We start from the raw sequence: 20,906 nt of genomic DNA, 5'->3' as shown, positions 1-20,906 counted from the left end.
TTTTCCTTTAAGATGCTGGTTCTGGAAATCCCTCTCTGCAAGTGGTAAGCACGTGTTAACTTTTTGATCTCTTTGGAGCAGGCACAGGAAAAGCATCAATCGTGCGAATGCATTTTGCACTAGAACTGTTTGGGAAAATATTCATGCTTGCCACCTGTTAATTTTTAAATTTGTACTCATGAGGTTACAGTTTGGCAATACAGGAGTTATTAGGATTTGCAGTCTGTTTGTGTTCATAATAAAGAATACTGTAGCTACACTGTCCTAAAGTTAACATCAAGCAATCAAACCTGAGTATAATGCATAAAACATGTTCAGTGTACACAGACCAAACATGAGGCCCGTGCCAGCCTTGTGTGGCGCGCATGCTCAAAGAATTCTACCATGCTATTTGGGAACGTAATTTCACTGGGACATCCACCACTGTCAGATTTTTCTTTTCTTCTTTGGAACAGAGCTAAGACAGTTGATTCACAGAATTTTTATTTTTTTGTTCAGTCCTAATTTCAATACGTCAAAGATGTGTTCAGGCGTACCAGGTTAACAGATATGTAGACAAAAATAGGTTTTTCAGAAACCCAGCTCTTTAGATATTACACCCAGCCTGTCATGTCAAATATTTGTCCTTAAAGGGTTTGAGGTGTACATCTTTCATATTTTTCGTAGGTTGTACAAATGTGCAGAATTAAAGTACAATGTAACCCTGGCCCTGCGGGCCCAGCGCTCTCCGCATGCACACACCGTGGTCTTATTTAGCCAGGGGCCCTGACCACTAACACTGTGACTCAGCTTTGAGACCTCTCCTCCCCTGGGAACTAGGGTGCTTCGAAGCCAGCTGACAAAGATGCATCACATGTCTTAAACTGAAGCCACTGCCCAATTGGTTTATTTGCAATTTGAGCCATTTAAAGACCAATGAACTTCCTTTAAAAAAGAGAGAGCGCCCCCCCCCCCCCGAATAAAATTTTAATAGAGGAAAGCAGAGAAATACAATGTCTCTTCAAATAGAGAGACTGTCATCTATGCCATTCTGGCAAAAACATAACCTGACTGAGGTGTTAATATATCTAAAGAGAAAATATGAATTAATGTCAGCACTGATTAGTCTGAAAAAAAAGTTACATAGAGAAGAAAAAGTCAGAGAGACCCAAGTTGGTAATGCCTGTCTAGGTAGTGGCTGTGGGAGCTGCTATTCGGCACTTGAATGTCACAGTCCCACTGACAATGGTCTCCCAACAGGAGGACAGTGTTTCCAGCTTCCGTGACTGAGAGACCTGACGGCCTCCTGTGGTCCACTGGTTCCCGGTGCCCTCGGAAACTGTGCTTTCCTACTCACTGGTTATTGGCAAAGCGGCAGTAAGAGTGTTGAACTGGTCAGGCCCACAAGGGCCTCTAGTCCAGCACACAGATGTAACAGGCTGACATTCACTTTATAATTTAGTCTATCTGTGGAATATAAAATGGAAAGAATGCTCTAATCTGCTAAGGAGTGTTTCCTTCCATTCACAGCCAGTTGTATTTCTTATTAAAAGCCAATTAGCGGGTTTTTTAAATATAAGATCTGGTGGTTATAATTCTCCACGAAGCGTAAAATGTCATTTCCTACACTGTGCCCTTATGAATTAAATTTCAATTAAAACTTAAGTCTGCATGCCTTTTGTTTTTACATTCTACCTCGTTATTTTATGTCACAAAGTTGAACATTAAAACAGAAACCTTAATGTCCTGGCTGAAGTTGTTGATGGTGTGCCATCCTGCGTTGGTCAAGTGGTAGTTCACCCACCGCAGCAGTAATTCCTCCGGGGAAAGCTTCATCAGCTCCTCCAGTTCCTCGCCCTCACTGAGCAACGCGATCAGAGCTGGAGGAGAGCACTGAGATATAAACCCTTCCTGCGGTGCGCACATGTCAGCGAAAAGTAAGTACTTTTGATGATCATACCTTCATTCCTGGAAATCTCAATATCAGCAAAAAGACCGACTTTGATGATCTGCCAGAGAAGTCCCAAGACCAGGTGAGGTTTTCCTTCTTTGAGATCCTGTGCACCAATGTTGACCACTGTACATCCAATGGCCGAGGCAGAATTCAGGGCTAGGTTTAAATTTTCCTAAATTGTTACAAAGAAAAATACCCGTGAGGAAGTACTTTTTAAAGCCTTATCAACAAGTTGAGAAGGTAAATGAGAAACAATGGACTGTGAAATTTCAGATCTTTAAACATAAGTAATATTTAAATAAGCAAAACACCATTACACAAAAGGAAAATTCTACGGTTTTAACTATTTCCAAGCCCCCACTCTAAGCTCTATACCTATATACTCAATTGGTTAGGTATATTTAGGTATTTCAGAAATACCTCAAACTCAGTATGTCCAAAACTGAAGCAATATTCTTGCCATGCTTCCCTGGTCTTCCTCGAATTACCTGTTAAAACTCGCTTTTCTTTACCTCTTGTCTTGGTTGATAGGACCAACATTCATTCTGGCCTTCTTTCTTCCGAAGTCAGAAATCTGAGCAGAACCCTTATTCTTCCTTGCCTACCACATCCTGTCACCAATATCTGTCATTTCCACCTTTCAGATACCTGTGGAAACTGTCAGTGACCTTCTTCCGGTTTCTCAATTCCTTCCTAACACCCATATCAAAGTGTCTACATACAATCCATCTTCCACAATACTCTGCTGTCAGTGAAATCAGTAAAACAGAAACCTGATGGTGTTCCCTAGCTTAAGAACACTTCAGGTTTTCCCTGTCACTTCTGCTACGTCCCGTCACTCACTACAGAGGACCTCTGAATGTGCTAGTCCCTCTGCCTGGAACAGGCTTTCCCCAAATACCCACACATCCTTTGGTGTTGCTCAAATGCGCCTAATGGCCTTCCCTGCCTATCCCCCAAAACAGCCAGCACCACCACCACCTCTGCGGGCACTCGTTATTCCCAACCCACGCCTTAGCATTCTCTGACATAGTGTATGCTTATGTGTGTGTGTGTGTGTGTGTGTGTATCATGTATGTCATATCTATGATAACAGAGATTTTTTATATATTTGGGGTTGTTTCCCCACTATTTAACACGTGGTATATGCCCAATAAATACTTACTGAATAAGTGGATGAAAGGGTAAGAGTGATCTAAGTCAAGGAGGGAAAGGAGAGGGTCCAGTCCAAATTCATAACATGGCGATCAGAAACCCTTAGGATTAGACTCTGGCCTCATCTCCTGACGTTCCACTTATACAGTCCATGCTTCGGCCAAGTCAGAAGGTCCTTTAGAGCTCCCAAGACACTGCCAGGGCTTTGTAGGTGGAGTGTTTGTTTGTTTGTTTGTTTCATTTTGCCTAACTGCAGTAAACAGGAAAACTCAGCTTTGTCTCATCAACAGGTTGTGTTGTTGATACATGGAGAACCAGCTTTTGATGTTAATTTCATTCAAAACCACTGGCTTCACAGGTATAGCAAATGACTTATAAGTTGTTAGCTAAAAAATGATGGAAAGTAAGGAGCTAAAATCTGCTTCATTAATAAATGGTAGTTTCTAACTGGTAAATAACATAGAACAACCACTATCGTCTAAAGCCAATTCCAAACATCGTAAGAACAAGAAGCAACAGGGGAACCTCATAAGAGTTGTTCTCCAAGTCTTAACAAGAACACCTGCCCTGAAGATCTGCGTTGGAGGGAGAGACAAGGATAATGAGGAATCTCCAACAACTGGGTCATGGGAGAGGTGTTTTCCTTGAGTTTTGGTATCCTAATGTATATCTTACACAGGTGCTAACAAAAGACACAAGCAAACACGGCCGTTTATCTTGGTTACCCATCCATTCTCCCCCATCTTTTTTAGGCATCATCAAACCGTCTGTGCCTAAGATATAGCCCACTTTACCTGGAAGAAAAATTACACTGCTGTTTCAGATAGCTTCTCATGTCCCTTCTATTTTGATTAATTAACTATTTGATTCTTTACTAACAAACTCATATAGGTACTGAAAGTCTTTTCATTCATACCACTTTCCAAATTTTTATATTTCATAGTTTCAATTCCAGATGAGTTCACTTTTGTTAATAATTTTGAGAGGGTTGTACTAGACACTTACTGGGTCAATACAAATAAAGGCATGATTTTTTTATTCAGATTTCATCATTTTATATATTACCACTTTCTACTTCATTTAGAATGTCCAAATGGGATCTATAATTTCCCTATTTTAACTGTAATTGTATATAAGGTGAAATTAAGGTCATATTTTTATGTGTACGTTTGTATATATACGTAAGTATAAAGTATATACATGTATATTTTGTATGTGTCTGAGTATACTAATTGTACTGGATTTTTCTTAATATGTTATAATAAACAGATTCAATTTCCTATACTCATTATTGGTAGTTTTCTGACTTTTGGGTCCCTAAATCATTAATCTGCTTTTCACTCTTATTCATATAATTAACTTTTCTTTCAATAATGATAAATAAGAAAATACAGCTCAGTATTACATTAGGTAGGAGAGAAATGATAAAGTGTCTAAGATCAAAAATGAGTCTTAAAAGGGGGACACCAACAATTATGTCAACATTTAAAAACTTGTATTAAAAATTAATTAATTATTTTAGATAACACATGTACCACATACAAAAAAATGAGTCTTGCTATTAACTATTTGATCTGTCCCTTTCCCTTGTTTTCATAGTTATTGTGTGTCATTTTTTTTTTTAATCCTCACCTGAGGATATTTTTCCATTTATCTTCAGATAGAGTGGGAGGGAGGGAGACAGGGAGTGAGAGAGAGAGAGAAAAACACTGATGAGAGAGAGATACATCAATTGGTTGCCTCCCGCACGACCCCAACCAGGGCCAGGAACAATATACAACTGAGGTACATGCCATTGGCCAGAATTGAACCCACTACTCTTTGGTCCACAGGCCAACACTCTAACCACTGGGCCAAACCGGCCAGGGCTCATTTTCATCCTTTTATATTTCTCTTCTTTCATACATCATGATACTATATAACCCTATCATCATAAAGTGAAAAACTGTATTATCACTATCTTTGCTATCTTTTACAAATGAATTACACCTCTTGGGGATAAAGTTTCATGAAAAACTGATAGTTCCCTAGCAGATCTATTCCTAGAGCTCTAAAATTACTAAATAAACAAAACAGATTTAATATCCACAGTAATACTTTGCCCCTTCCCAGAGGCCTGCCTTTTGTCATTCACTCTTTTAAGCATCCTTGAGACCTAGACTGTTACACCCTACTCATACTGGAAGAATGCTCTCTCTAAAAATAAAACTGCAAAAACTTAGCCCCTCAGACCCATCCTGCAGCTATTGCAAACAGTTACAGAATATTTTCTTTATTTTCTTAATGTATGCATACAAGTATTAAAAGTAAAACCAAATAAATTTATACAACAGTAAGAAATGTTGTATTTCAGATTCAGTGCAATAAAAAATTGTGTGACATGTATTCTGGAAATAAGACATAAATGGATGTTTTCAACAATTATAGATATTAGATGAAGCATCCTGACACAAGATGTGAAAAAAAAAATCCGGCAATTACAATCAGAAATAGGTTTATTCAAGAAACGTATTTCTGCTAGGGATATGCAACATTACTGACTTACTAGAGTGGGGACAAAAAGTTGTCAGTCAACATCTACTTCTATAATTCCCAAGGATGACAGGAAATGGGACTACCCCTTGGGTGGTCCAAAATTAACCATGTGCCTCTGCCCTAAGGTCACGGCTTCCTTATAGAAGAGGCTTAACAACTTCAGCAAAATCAAGGATTGCACTTGCCAACAAAAATGCAGGAAATAGTTCAGCAGCAGCTCACGTTTGACAGCAGCAGCTGCGACTAGCATTTGAGGCAGTTGCTGTTGCTACCGCCACGTGAGAGTGGCAGCGTGGCACAGGGACGGAAAGGATGGGGCTGGAGCCAGGCCACTGGGATCACACCCTGGCTCTGACATTGTGGAACCTCTCAGTGCCTCGGTCTCATCATCCTTAAAGTCACAGTATCTTATTTAAGACTGCTGGGGTTGAGTCAAAGGGATAATTCATGTAGTACGTTTAGAACAGTGACTGGTACTAGTAAGTGCTTGGAAAATATTGATATCCACCCACTGATCTACATTTGAGGGAAAAAGTATGGTAACTGTAAATTCCTTAAGTTTATCAAGATGTGAATGGAGCCCTGGCCAGTTTGGCTCAGCGGTTGGAGCGTCGGCCTGCGGTCCTGAGAGGCCCGGGTTCGGTTTCCGCTAAGGGCACGTACTTCGGTTGCAGTTTGTCCGCGGCCCTGGTTGGTCGTGCGGGTGGCAGCCACTCGATGCGTCCCTTCACGTCGATGTTTCTCACTCTCTCTCCCTTCCTCTCTCTCCCTCCCATTCTATCTGTACAAAAAATGGAAAAATATCCTCGGGTGAGGATAAAAAAAAAAAAAAAAGATGTGAATGGACAAGCTGACTACAACAATTTATTGCAAAAAGAATAAAGGGTTTGTGAAATGATAAAACTATGCACTCTTCTTTTTTTTTTTTTTATTAGGTTTTATTGGGGTTTTTTTTTAGAGCGAGAGGAAGGGAGAGAGAAATAGAAACATTGATGTGATGTGAGAGAGAAACATCCATCAGCTGCCTCCTGCATGCTCCCCACTGGGGATCGAGCCCAAAACCTGGGCATGTGCCCTCACCGGGAATCGAACCCAGACCTCTAGATCCATGGGATGAGGCTCAATCCACACTGGCTGGGCTGCACTATTCCTTTTTCAACCAACCAACAAAAACATTGGCATCCAGCAAATATTCATTAATAAAATAACAATAATCATAAGAATTTAACCTGAATACTATTATGCTAAAAAAAGAAGTTCATCCTAGGTACTTTAGATCTTAATTTCATTAATTACAAATGCAGCCGAATTTTTATTTACTAAAAACCAAGTTTTTATATGAAAATGAAATTATGTTAAATCAGAACATGTTTTACTTGGGTCCAAACATCCCTTAAGAAAGGGCTTCCATTTTAGAGAATACATACTTACAGAAACAGTGAAAGGGGTGAGCTTTTTCTTATTAATGGCTCTTTCATCAATTGTATCCGGTTCAGATAAGTTGATCATTTTGCTAAACAGAAGATGGGAATAATTTAGTGTAAGATTCCCAGAAAAGTTCTTAGCTCATTTTTGCAAGCAGACAAAAGAGTTAAATTTTGAAAAGTAACAATAATCTATTTCTTTAACAATATTATACTGTAATTCATGTCAGGGACTTAGTCTTAAAAATCTAAAAAATACTCCCTAACCTAAAATAAATACAGTAAAACCTCAATATAATGGACTAATTTGGGCGAGGGAGTGTCTGTTAAAGCCAAAAGTCCATTATATAATCTCAGTAGGTTTTTTCAAATGCGTATGTTAAAAATTTGACAAATTATTTTACCTGTTTCTACTTAATGTAGACACGTTTGTGTAATTAAAATTAAGTATGTATGAAAAGTTTAATTTCACAGAAAAGTTTTCTATATGTATTACGTAATTTTAAATTAATACTGAATAGGTCTAGTAAATAGGTGCATTCACCAGGCACTGTGAGTAAACAAATGCACACGGCTGGGGCGTGGCTTAGCGCACAGCAGAGCGTGGGGCAGCAGGTGTTAAAACTGTCGCAGAAAGTCACGCCACGTGACACCAGAACCAATTACTGCACTCTATGTGGTGTGATCACATGCTAATTATTCACCGAATACTGTTAATGAACAGTGACTCTTAGATTTAAATATGTAGATATGTAATATTTATTAATGTTAGTGAAATTACTCCAGTGTTTTTCCCAACATATGGCCTATTTGCTAAAATTTGTTAAAAATAACAGTGAATTAATAACAAAAAAACAAACCTGTCAATTTAATTATAAGCAAATCTTAATGAAAAGCATTTAAAAATTAACAGGGTGTTAATTTTCATATATGACCATTTGACAAATGTACGGCCCAAGTCAAACTCCCCACTTGGCACTGTACCTCCCACAGCCCCCCACCTCCACCCCACCCCTCAGGGAGGGGCGAGACCACGGGGGCCTCCCACTTGTACATCTCCCATGACTCTTCGCCTTGCCAGACTCAGTCAGACTCAGCAGGGTCTTCTTTCCCCGCTGGTTCCACCCAGCCTGCTCCCTTGAGCGGTCTCACTGGAAAGCAGGTGGGACAGGGGGACTCTCGCTCATCCAGTCACAGTAGATTCTATATGTAATGCCCTAAAAACTAAGATCCTGTACCCATGGCTAGCTTTTTCTTCTTTTCAAGAAAACACAGAAAAAAAGACTAAAGGAAATATGTTAGAATGTTAATAATGGCTAGGTATGCGTGATAAGGGTATTTGTGGTGGCTAGTTTCTTCTTTGTAAGTTTCCTGTAGTTTTATAAATTAAAAAAACAAAACAAAAAAAAACACTTGCTTTGTACCAAGAACTATCCTGGGACTACAATAAATGCAACAATAAGACACGCCCCTCAGGAGTTTAAATGGAGTAAGCATAAACAGACTGCGAAGAGTAAAAGACATGCATTTTTTTTTTATCCTCACCCGAGGACATTTTTGCATTTATCTTCTGATAGAGCAAGAGGGAGAGAGGGAAGAAGAGAAACATTGATGTGAGAGAGACACATCAACTGGCTGCCATCCACTGGACCCCAAGTGGGCCAGGGACAAACTGCAACCAAGGTTCATGCCCTTAGCAGGAACTGAGCCTGGGACTCTCTGGTCCACAGGCCAACGCTCTAACTGCTGAGCCTAACCGGCCAGGGCAAGGATACACATTTAGGTACAAATGCGGTATATCCTTCTCATACATTTATTCATGTTCCTGTCCCAGTCAATAGTCAACAATCCCTTATTGAGACGTGGAAAAAAAAACCTGTGAACACTGTAAATGCATCAAAAGAATAACTCAAAAGTTTCTATTAAGATAACAGGATAAAAAGACATCAGAAAAATAAGAAATTACATTTGAAAGAAAATTCTAGAAAACATATAGCACTGAATTGTCTATGTGATATAAGTTCTTCAAGACCTATGTAGCTACTTGTTAACTAGTTCCAGAAGACAATGGATTTGCTGAATTGTAATTAGTTCCCTTAACCCAATGCTCAGCTCACCAAAGAAGGATGCCATCTGCAAGTGATTTGAAAAGACTGCCATCGTTGGGATTCATGGGTATGAGATGCTTACAATCGGGGTCATTCTCCAGGGCTTTGTTTATCCAGTTAACAAAAGCCACTTTTTCTTCCTCTGAAAAAGAGAAAATCTTATTAGCAAACCTCATTTCACAAAATTCATTGCTCTATAAAAATATTTCTGTTCAAAGATTATAAATGCAAGTTATTAAAACTACTACAACACTAAAAGGTTTAAGAAAAGGAGAAAGGGGAATTTATTTCACTTTTTCATCTGCTCTGTTGGTGGGGAGTAAGGTATATATCTTAAATGAGCACAATAAATGTTCAGTTTTATTCTATAATCTTTCCAAATATATATTGCTTCTGAGAGTAAATGAATCAGAAGCCAACCATCAGAGGTCAGATACACACACACACACACACACACGCACACACCCAGAGGAAAAATACAAGAAACAAATACCCACAGCAATACATTCCACCCACAATCACCCTTGAAAAATTTAGACTGATTTAAATCAGGAGTTTTCAAATAAATAAAATAGGTCCATTTTTGTGAAATTTCTATAGGAAAACGGACACAGATCTAGACACAGTACTACTCCTAGCCACTGTCATCCTCATCTGCTCAACACAGCTTCTAGCAGGGTACCTTGCTCTGTAGGCAGAAATGTTGTGTTAATGCAGTGGGGAAAGTAGGAAGGAGCTGGAAAAGTGTTCCACTGCTTCATTATTATTATATTAGAATAAAAATCATTTAACAATATAAACCTAAAAAGAAATAATGCCTCTTTCCATCACATAAGCTGACCTTCCCCATTATTACCCCAGTTTCTAGAATAAGGCAGTTTTCCTAATTTTGGCAGGTAATTCCAAAATTTAATCCATCACAAACACACACACACACACACACACACACAGAATCAAAAAGACACAAACATGTACTAATATTTCTCTTTTCTACTTTTCACAATCTACTTTCTTATCTTCTTGCCTCACCAACCCTCCTCAGGGACTTAGGAGTCTAGGGATTTAGATCACTCAGTTATTGTAGCATAATGATAAGATAAAACAGATATACAAGAAAACTTAACATAAGGGAAATAAACATACCACAAGAGCGATAAGTAATGTTTTGAGAATTAAAAAAAAAAAAGTAATCACTTCTGGTTGGTGTGGATCAAGAAAAGGCTTCATAGAGAAGGTACTATTTCAAAGACAGAGTTTTAACGTGTGAAGATGGGCAGGGTAAGGGAGGATGTTCCGGGCACGGGAACCAGGACTGGGATACCATTTCACCACCACTACAATGACTGTAATGAAGAAAACGTTCAAGTGCTGGAGATAAGTGAAGAAACTGAAACTTTCATACACTGTTTGTAGGAGTGTAAAATGGTGCTGATGCTTTGGAAAACAGTTTAGCAAATAGGTTTTTTTTTTTTTTTTTTTTGGTAAGTGCCCATAGTGGGAACCGAACCCGGGACTCTCTGGTCCACAGGCCAATGCTCCAAACTGGCCAGGGCTGGTTTTTTTTAATGCTAAGCATAGTGTTACCATATGACCCAGAAATTCTACCCCTAGGTACATATCTAAGAGAATTCAAGCACATGTCCACAGAAAAATGGACTCACAAATTTTCATATAGTATCATCATAATAGCCCCAAAGTGGAAACAACCCAGATGTCTGTCAGCTGACAACAGGATAAACAAAACTCCACAGCACAGAGTATTACTCAGGAATAAAAGGAAACAAAGTACAATATATGCCACAACATGAAGGATCTTTGCAAATATTATGCCAATGAAGAAGCCTGTCAAGTGAAAGGCTATTACTGTATGATTCCATTTATGTGAAATTTCCAAAACAGACAAATCTACAGAAACAGAAAGTAGATTAATGACCAGCAGAGGATGGGGGAGAGGAAATGGGGAGTAACTGCTAAGAGCATAGGGTTTCTCTTTGGGATGATTAAAGGGTTCTAGATTAGAAAGTGATGATAACTGCACAACTGTAATATACCAAAATCTACTGAACTGTATATTTCAAAGGGGCGAATTTCATGCTATCTCAATTATATCTCAACAAAGCTGTTCTTTTGTTTTAAAAAGCCATTAAATGTTCTATATCTTATTCTAGATAATGGTTACATGGGTGTATTCATATGTAAAAAAAAATCTAACCACAGAACAGTGCACTTTATGTACTTTGCTATGTGTATCTTATACCTTAATAAACAACTTAAAAAAAGGTATAGTAATAGACGTCAGAAAAATGGTTACCTCTGGGGAGAATTAGTAACTGTTAGAGACATGTGGGATCTACTCCGGAGACAGAAGTGTTATATCTTGATCTGGCTGACAACTACATGGATGTTGCTACAGGAGATACACACACACGCACATGTAAAAATTCATTGAGGCGTACACTAAGATTACAGCACTTCTCTAAATGTATACATTAGCTCAATAAAAAGGTTCTTTAAAAAAGGAAGAGGCCTTTTCATTAGAGTGGACAGGCAGAAATGGAGTCCAAAAGCACACACCTTTTGAAAACAGAGGTAGTAGCTACAGACACTGCCTCCACCACTACACTACCCTGGTGGGAAAAGATCGGAGAAAACACAGTGGGTGGGGGAAGTGCAAGGATATTGTGAGAGAAAAACCCATCAGAAAGGAAGAGGATCAAGAGGATACTTAATGGATTTAGAGCACAAAGGAAGGGGGGGTCAGTGAGTTTTTGTAAAAAAAAAAAATTTAAAGTATAGTTCTAATTATGTTATGGTACTATGAACAAAAGGAACTTGGCCAAAAGTTCTTAGTCATCTTGCCTTTGAGAGGTAAGCTGAACGGGGGCAAGGCACCACATTAAGAGTTACTGTGATTCTGGATTTCTCACTGGGCAACAATCCAGTGATTCTATCAGATCAAGCAATCAGGCTCCGAGCTCTCTAGTCACTGGCTCCTTGATAAAGGACGAATCAGGAGTCTCAGCTCCCGCAAAATGGAAGGAGAAAGTCTTTGCAACAAACCTCTCCACATATTCCTAGATCAGGTCTCAAGGTCAACTCCCTTCACCAGTCAGGAGGAAAAAGCCCTTCAAAGGTTATGGTTGAACACAGGCAATGCTGATAGTAAGTGACACTTTTTTGTTGTTTCTAATCTCTTTGGTGTGCAGTGCGCCTGACAGAGTAGGAACTCATTGATTTCTACGATTTTAGGAGTTTTCATTCTGACACCTCTGAAATTAAGAGGCATTTCAAATTTGATGGCATATTATAACTTAGTCTTATTTTCCCTCAACAGTACATAAAACAACAGTGTGATCTATAATAAATGGCATCTTAGACTGGATAAATATGAGACTGTTGAATGGACCAGTGGCTGAAAGATCGAATGTGTGAGTGGGGTTACCGGAATAGGAGTGCTGCGTGCCCTCGCTGGAGATGGACGAAGTTCCTCCGATCGCAGTAATCCCTTCCCTCTTGTTAATGATTTTTCGGAACGTTTTGCTGATGTCTTTGCTTTTTAACTCTTGCATTAGCTGGAATGGGATAAAAGTGAAATTGAGCTTTTACCAGATAATCATAGAAAACCTTGCGACATGGAGGAAAAGGATTCAGACTTCTCTATTTATTTGAAATGACGTCAAAATAAATACTAACCAGGTATTCTCGCACCTACTGCTTGTGTTCACAGATAACTCACATGTCATTTTACCAATAACACAAAATAGACAAATATGTGCATCCCAAACACCAGCAAAAATTTTGTTAAAATTAAGCTTCAATTGAACACATTGAAATTATACTTCTAGACTCGCCATGATCTTTTGTACTGAAACTAAAGAATACCATGCCTTAATGAAGGTGTTTTCCTGTCTGGACATCTCAAAAATATAGATGTTAATGTAAGTAAGTCAGCTCTAGTAGGAAATAACACAAGCTTAGAGAAACACCCTCTCCCAATCACGTTCTCTATGGACTTTCTAGAGATCAGTTAAACTGAATTCAATCAGTTCTCCAAGCAGCAGCCAGAGTGAGTTTTTAAAAATGCAAATCTGATCAGGTCATCTCACGCTCTATTCCTCCCATATCACTGGCTTAATATTACTCTTAGGCTACAAGCAAACATCCTGCAAGACCCTGCATGACCTTACCCCGACTTACTTCTCTAGCCATATTCCCTTTCCCGTAACACCTCGGCTCCAGCCGTCCCTAAAGCCACAGAGCCGCGCACAGGCTGTCACCTCGGCCTGCCTCACACACCATTCATTCCCCCATCCAGCCCTTTTATCTTCTTAGCACCTTTCTTCAGATCTCGGCTGTCTTTACAGCTTCCATCCCTGAGTCCGGGGCTCTGCAGCCTCCCCACCAAATTCACTTCCTCCTACTGTAAACTCGGAGGGAGACCTGCACTGTTCTGTCACAGCAATGGTCACAGTCCCCTTCTCCCATTTCTGCGACTGTCCCCACCACATGCAACCCACGGAAGCAGAGGCCACAGCTCTCTGTTCAGACGTTGTTCACAGTGCCCGGCAGAGCTCCTGGCAAGAGAGGAGCCCAAATATTTGCTTAAGGAATACAGAATGCAAAACCAGACAACCTACATTTCATAAATATTTATTCCCTTGCATTAACGGTTATACTTTCATATAAAAAATGTAGTCATGGCGGTGTTGATGGAAAGAAGGAACAGACCTTGTCAACTGCCAGCCCACAGTGGCAACTTAACCGCCTCAGCTCCAGCCACTGACCTCTCCCCAAGTGCGTGAGAGCGTCTGCCACCCTTAAAGCCACAGCCCCGCACAGGCTGTCACCTCGGCCTGCCCCACACGCCCCATTCAAACCTCTCTCTGGGCCTCAGAGGTTTGAAACACATAATCTTCGATATTCAGTTCTACAATCTACTTTTCTCTATTTTCCATCTTGCTCAGTCCTTGAGCCTTCAGGTCGTTTAACAATGAAACAACACTTCACAGCTAGCATCAAAATTCACCAGCCGGTCCTTGCTGAAACCGAAGATGTAACTGAGCACAAGGACATAACCAGTTTCTAGAAGGTATAGCTTCCATACCTTAGCTATTTCAGTTCAAAACTATTCCATTTCTCAAGGCCAAATACTAAGATATTAAATATTCAGCACGCAGAGATAGTCAATGAGCAATGAATGTAACTCTTGTTTTACTAGAACATGAACTGTTATTGTTCTCTAAGCCAAACTTCCATTCCAACAATTGGAGAATGATTTTTTCTTTTGTTTTATGAATTATCTGTGGACATTGTTGTTGCTATTATCATCATCGATTTCAAAGCAGTGCCTTTTCTTGTCTCTGCAGTCACATTTAACCAAAGAGAAAATGACATTATTAAAATTCTTCTTGAAGCAATATGATCAGTAGCCAGAAGAGGATTAGATTACTTACGGACACAAATTCTTCAAAACTGATTTTGCCATCTTTGTTGTTGTCAGCAACTGCTAGAATTTTCTCCACAATCTCGCGCACTTTGTAGCCAGGTAGAGGAAGGCTTGCTTCCTTAAACAGGTCCTGAAGTTCATAGTCACTGACATACCCACTGTTGTCAATATCTGTAAGATAAATTATGAGCTGTCAAATAGCAGTGGTCCTCTGCTGGAGAGGTGCACTCAGATGGCTGTTTGGGAGATTTACAGGCAGGCAGAACCTTTCAGGTTTTTTCACACAAGTGGAAGGAACCTTTTCTCCTGCACCTAAACTGTACAAGGTTTCTATACACTTTATTAAAAAACTCATATTTAAATGGACCTTTCCCCCATAGGTTTAGGACTACCATATGTATTTTATCTATCTATCTATCATCTATCTATCTATCTATCTATCTATCTATCTATCTATCTATCTATCCATCCATCTATCTATCTATCTATCTTTGTTAATCCTCACCAAATGTTTTGTTTGTTTTTTTGTGTGTTTTTTCCCCAGACAGAGTGGAAGGGAAGGAGGGAGAGGGAGGAAGAGAAAGAGAAAGCAGGAACATCAATGGGAGAGAGACACGTCAGTTAGTTGTCTCCACCACAAGCCCTGACCAGGGTTGGGGATGAACCTGCAGCCCAGGTATGTGCTCTTCACCGGGAATTGAACCCAGTGAGCTGACACTGAGCCATGCCTGTCAGGGCTACCATACATATTGTTAGTTAGTTAGTTAGTTAGTTAGTTAGTTAGTTAGTTAATCCTCACCCAAGGATATTTTTTTTCCATTGATTTTTAGACAGAGTGGAAAGGAGGGAGGGAGAGACATCAATGTGAGAGAGACACATCAATTGGTTGCCTCCTGCACACACCCTGACCAGGGCCGGGGATCGAACCTGCAACCCAGGCACGTGCCCTTGACTGGAATTGAATCTGAGACCCTTTGGTCCAGAGGCTGACACTCTAATTGCTGAGCCAGGGCTGCCATATGTATTGTAAGTGCACGGTATAAACACTGCTTCAACAGGTGGAAACTCAGGTTTTGCACATGATTAAGCTTCAAAGAACTAAGTTTTGGGAAGTCTCAGATATCTAGGAGAAATACAGCACCAGGGTCATGAGGGAACAGCCACCCAGACTTGAACTTCTTCACGGGATTTACAAAAGGGATCTACTGGACCCACAGTTCATCTAAAACATGCACACGTGAAATACACATGAGGCATCTCTGGCCTACATGTCACTTGGTGGCAGTTCTGTTTCATGTGTTAATAATTCACTGCTTCTTCATAATGTATTGATGATACCATTATGTAGGCTGAATCATGTTGGATGTCATTTTGAGATTAAGTGTTCAAGAAATATTTTCACATTTATATTTGGACTTTTGGAAGTAGGTCCTTGGCATTTTCATGTCATCATGGAGATGCCCTCCCCTGGATTTTCCCTAGAGACTGCACGTCACTTGTCAACACAGAACAGAAGTGAAACAAAAACCCTTCTGCCCAGAGCGGCAACAGAGCTGTGGACTGTTTGATTAGGTGCCTGGATCTACTTGCATAGCCCTCGTGGCTCATTCGGTAATAGTTGCTCTGGTTCATACATTTCCTTTTCCTCTCAGTGAAAGAGCTGCCTTCGCTATAACTGGACTAATGATAAAGACAGAAACTTCTAAAGTCTCATGCACACATTTTATAATACTGTTCAGAACAATGAAACATTTCTAAACTAGAATCTACCAATAACCAAAATATTGCTGTACCTCAGAAGTCAGTTAGCAAATTTCTTGATATTGCAATAATTAATACTGCTTTGAATTCAGTCCAAAATTCATTATTTAGTATATCACCAGTTCAGAATTATAATTCTGAAATGAAAAAAATAGACTAGGTTGGCTTACTTCTATACCAGCACTGTGGTAAGGAGTTTTTTTAAATAAACAAGAGCTCTTGCCAGGTGGCTCAGCTGGTTGGAGCATCATCCTGTACAACAAAAGGTTATGGGTTCGATTGCTGATCAGGGCACATATGTAGGTTTCGGTTTCATCCCCAGTCAGGGTGCATACAGGAGGCGACCATTCAATATTTCTCTCGCTCTCTAAAAATCAATAAAAACCTCGGTGAGGATTAAAAAAATAAGTAAAATATTTTAAAAAATATAAACAAGATTGAGGAAAAGTTATTTACTTGCTAACTATCATGCTAAACTAACAAAAAATAGTTCAAACTTAGGGCTCTGAAGACATAAGGTTTTGTGCTTAAACTCAGCTCCATCCCTATGACCTCTGTGGTTTGGGACAAGAAACAACAGACACCATTTTATAAGCTTATATTCTGTGCCAAGATTTATTAAGAACTTGACTTACCTTATATCATGAAATCCTTACAACCTTGAATTAGTTTATAATACTATTGTAATTTTAAAAATGAGGAATCAAGGCTTAGGTTAAATAACCATAAAGATTACATTTTCAAAAGAAACAAGACTTTCCTAAAACTCAACAACAAAATCAACAAAAATTGACGTGATTTAAAAATGGGCAAAGACATGGGGATGTAAACAGCACAGGGAATATAGTCAACAATATTCTAATAACTATTTACGGTGCCAGGTGGGTACAGGGGAAATACTTTGTGAAGTATCTGATTGTCTAACCCCTATGCAGTACACTTGAAACTAATACAAAATAATAATGAATGTAAACTGTAATTAAAAATAAAATTTTAAATAAATTAAAATTTTTTTTTTTTTTTTTTTTTATCCTCACCCGAGGACATCCTTCCATTTTTTTTTGTTCAGGTAGAGTGGGAGGGAGAGAGAGGAACAGAGAGAGAGAGAGAGAAACACCGATGCGAAAGGGACACATCGAGCGGCTGCCACCCGCACAACCAACCAGGGCCGGGGACAAACTGCAACCGAGGTACATGCCCTTAGCGGGAACCGAACCCGGGTCTCTCAGGACCGCAGGCCGATGCTCTAACCGCTGAGCCAAACCGGCCAGGGCTTAAAAAATTTTTTAAATGGGTAAATGACTTAAACAGAAATTTCTCCAATGAAGATACACAAATGGCCAATAAGCACGTGAAAAGATGCTCAACATCACTAATTATTATGGAAATAGAAATCAAAACCACAATGAGATACCCTTCACACTCAGGAGATGACTACTACATTCGAAACAAAACAAACAGGAAAGAACAAGTGTTGGCAAGGATTTGAAGAAACTGGAACCCTTGTGCACTGCTGGTGGGAAAACAAAACAGTGCAGCCACCACGGAAAACAGAATGGAGGTTCCTCAAAAAATTCAACATAAAATTACAATTTGACTCAGTAATACCATTTCTGAGTATATGTCCAAAATAACTAAAAGCAGAGACTCGAACAGATATTTACACACCCATGTTCATAGCAACTTTATTCACAATAGCCAAAAGGTAGAAACAACTCAAGTGGCCATCAACAGATGACAGATAAACAAAATGACGTACAGACACACAATGGAATATTATTCAGCCTTAAAAAGTAAGGAAATTCACCCTGGCCAGTTTGGCTCAGTGGTTAGAGAGTCGGCCCAAGGACTGAAGGGTCTCGGGTTCGATTCCCAATCAACGGCATGTACCTGCAACTGATCCCCGGCTCTGGTTGGAATCATATGGGAGACAACCAATCGATGTGTCTCTCTCATATCAATGTTTCTCGACCCCCATCCCAGCCTCTACCCCCTCCAAAAGAAAAAAAGGAAATTCTGACACACGCTATGACAGAAATGAAGCTTGAAGACATTATGTTAAGTGAAATAAGCCAAAAAACAAGTATTTATGACTGCACTTCTACTAGGGACCTAGAGCAGCCAAGTTCAGAGACAGAAAGCAGAATGGCGGGGCCAGGGAGACGGGAGTTAGTCTTTAATGAGCACAGTGACAGTGGGAAAATTAAAACGCGCTAGAGACCTGTGGTGATGATGACTGCATAACAATGTGAATGCATTCAATGCCACTGACATGTACACTAAATGGTCAATTTTATGTCTATCTTACCATAATAAAAAAAAATATTTTAATCCCCCACACTTCTCCATACAGACCCCAAAATATCCCACCTACTTAGGTTAGATGGGCATGTCCTGCTGCCTCTGAGAAAAGCTTGTTGGTACAACAAATAAGCAGAGGGATTACTGAGTTGAGGAGTAGTTTACCTTGTAAATAAAGTAAGCAAGTACATATTTTCTACTGTCAGCACTTACTGCCACACACAGCAGATTATCTTGCTGTCAGAATTTTCCACCAATGAATTATTTATTCAAAATATCAGTAAGTAAGTACTACAGGATTATATGTCCATGAGTCATAAAGATTAAAGTTGGTGTGCTAAACAAAGACAATTACTAATTCATTTATTTTTCTAAGACCTAGGTGGCACTTTTATTCAAGCTACCAAACTGCACCTGTAAAATAACAGAAATGCCAAACTAAAGAAACACATTTTTATTACTTTCCCTATTTCATTTATTTTTTTTAATTTTTTTTATTGACTTTTTTAGAGAGAGGAAGGGAGAGAGAAAAATCGATGTGAGAAACAGATCAGCTGCCTCCTGCATGCCCCTCACTGGGGATGGAGCCTGCAACCCGGGCATATGCCCTGACTGGGAATTGAACCAGGACCTCTCAGTCCATGAGATAATGCTCAGTCCACTGAGCCACACTGGCCTGGCACTTCCCCTATTTCAATGCTCAAAATGAGCAGAGTATTCCGAGGATTGCCTAATTTCTGTCTTGAAAAGACTCTGGGCACTGCATACAATACCTTATAACATTTATTTTAACACTGATGTTTTAGAAATCACCACATTCATACAATGTCCTAATGAAAAATATATGGTCCCCAAAATAAAGGCAAGACCAAGATGCAGGCAACCCTGTGAACCTAATTCGGCCACCGTCAGACTGTGTTCTGAAGGTTTGAGTTACCCTGGAGACAGCCACACAGAGAGAAGAGGAGAGGCCCAGAGATCTGTAGAATTCACTTTATTTCATAGCAATGATTTGTAAGTCATAAACTTCCTGAGAGTTTTACTTTTTTTTTTAAAGAGCTTTATTTTTTCACCTTAAATCTTTTTTCTTTGTATTGGTCTCTAAAACTCATTCTACATTGATTTCATCTACATTCGTTTCGTTATTATTCACTAGGTTTGTATGAAATCTGCGCACACAACTGTGCCTCTTCTGTCTTCCTGGTGTGCCATCTGACTGTTTTCCTTGCACTGCACTAGCCGGGGGCCCACTGGGAAGAGGGCGGCTGCTGGTGCCAGCATCCCGGCGCCTCCCGTGCTCAGCTCTCGGTGCTCACCTCTCACTCCCATGTCCTGCAGACTAGAGCAAAATACGGTATCTGTGTTCTCCTGCTTTGTCACAGGTGCCTAAGAGCAAAATGCAGAAGAACTGCAACCTAATAGAGTAGGAGTGAATTTTTTGGAAGAAAAATGCAAAGCCAATAAAAATGATAATATCATAAAGACAAAACATCAATGGCTTTAAAAAGAGAAAGAAGAAAATAAGACATAGCAACTTTTAAAAACAACACTAAGATTTTTTAAATTATTCAAGGGGAAACTGGAAAATAAACCATAAGGCCTTTAAAAAGAATAGTAAGATGTGAAAATATTCTGTATGAAATCAAAAAGTGTTATTGTTAATGACAAACACATAAAGGTCAGAGTTCAGTTTATAAACAAGGAAGTGTTTCTATATTATTTTCTCTGTAATGAGGATATCATGTTAAGCATATTCAATTACACTGTCATTCATTAACCTGGATTATTCTCTGCAAAGAACCGAAAGTACAATCGTCCTAGAAATTCAAGCCTAGTTTCAGTTTATATTTCAGAAAGAAGAAAGAATACAGTGAAACCTAGATAGAAAAAAAAAAAAGGGTGCTAAATCTCGGAATAAATGGGTCATGGTAGAAGCGAGAGAAGGGATTGTTCCATTCCTGGAAGTCTGATATCAGGCAGACTTCACGTGTAATTTTTCTCAAGCATACCTATTTTATTAAATGCTTCTTGCAGTTCTTCCAGCTCCTCCCGAGAAATGGTAGTGGTACTGTTTTCCATCTTTGGACAGGAAAGACTACCTTCAGGTCTTTATGTCTAAAAAAAGCAATGTCATAAAAAGAGCTTTTTAGAAACATTTATCTAAGCAATACAGAGTACACAGGCAGTAAAATATCTAGAAGAAATCACCTGAGAGGTCTGGCTGACAAGGAAGAAACAGAAAC

General features: G+C 39.4%; 1 protein-coding gene across 2 annotated transcripts in view; it reads right to left on the bottom strand.

The window, feature by feature from the left end:
- PLS1 (plastin 1) overlaps positions 1-20,906 on the bottom strand; it is a 137,984-nt gene that overhangs the window by 43,591 nt on the left and 73,487 nt on the right. For both annotated transcript variants that reach the window (XM_036243672.1, XM_036243673.1), the window contains exons 2-8: positions 20,673-20,778; positions 14,609-14,772; positions 12,598-12,727; positions 9,165-9,297; positions 7,055-7,136; positions 1,940-2,105; positions 1,717-1,859 (exon numbers count right to left, since the gene is read on the bottom strand). In XM_036243672.1, coding sequence (XP_036099565.1) covers positions 1,717-1,859; positions 1,940-2,105; positions 7,055-7,136; positions 9,165-9,297; positions 12,598-12,727; positions 14,609-14,772; positions 20,673-20,742 — 888 coding nt within the window. In that variant the 5' untranslated portion in view covers positions 20,743-20,778. The remainder of the gene's footprint in view (positions 1-1,716; positions 1,860-1,939; positions 2,106-7,054; positions 7,137-9,164; positions 9,298-12,597; positions 12,728-14,608; positions 14,773-20,672; positions 20,779-20,906) is intronic.

The sequence above is a fragment of the Molossus molossus genome, unplaced genomic scaffold (genome assembly GCF_014108415.1).
Source record: "Molossus molossus isolate mMolMol1 unplaced genomic scaffold, mMolMol1.p scaffold_m16_p_5, whole genome shotgun sequence".
NCBI lineage: Eukaryota > Metazoa > Chordata > Mammalia > Chiroptera > Molossidae > Molossus > Molossus molossus.
This window is presented reverse-complemented; position numbering and strand designations above follow the sequence as displayed.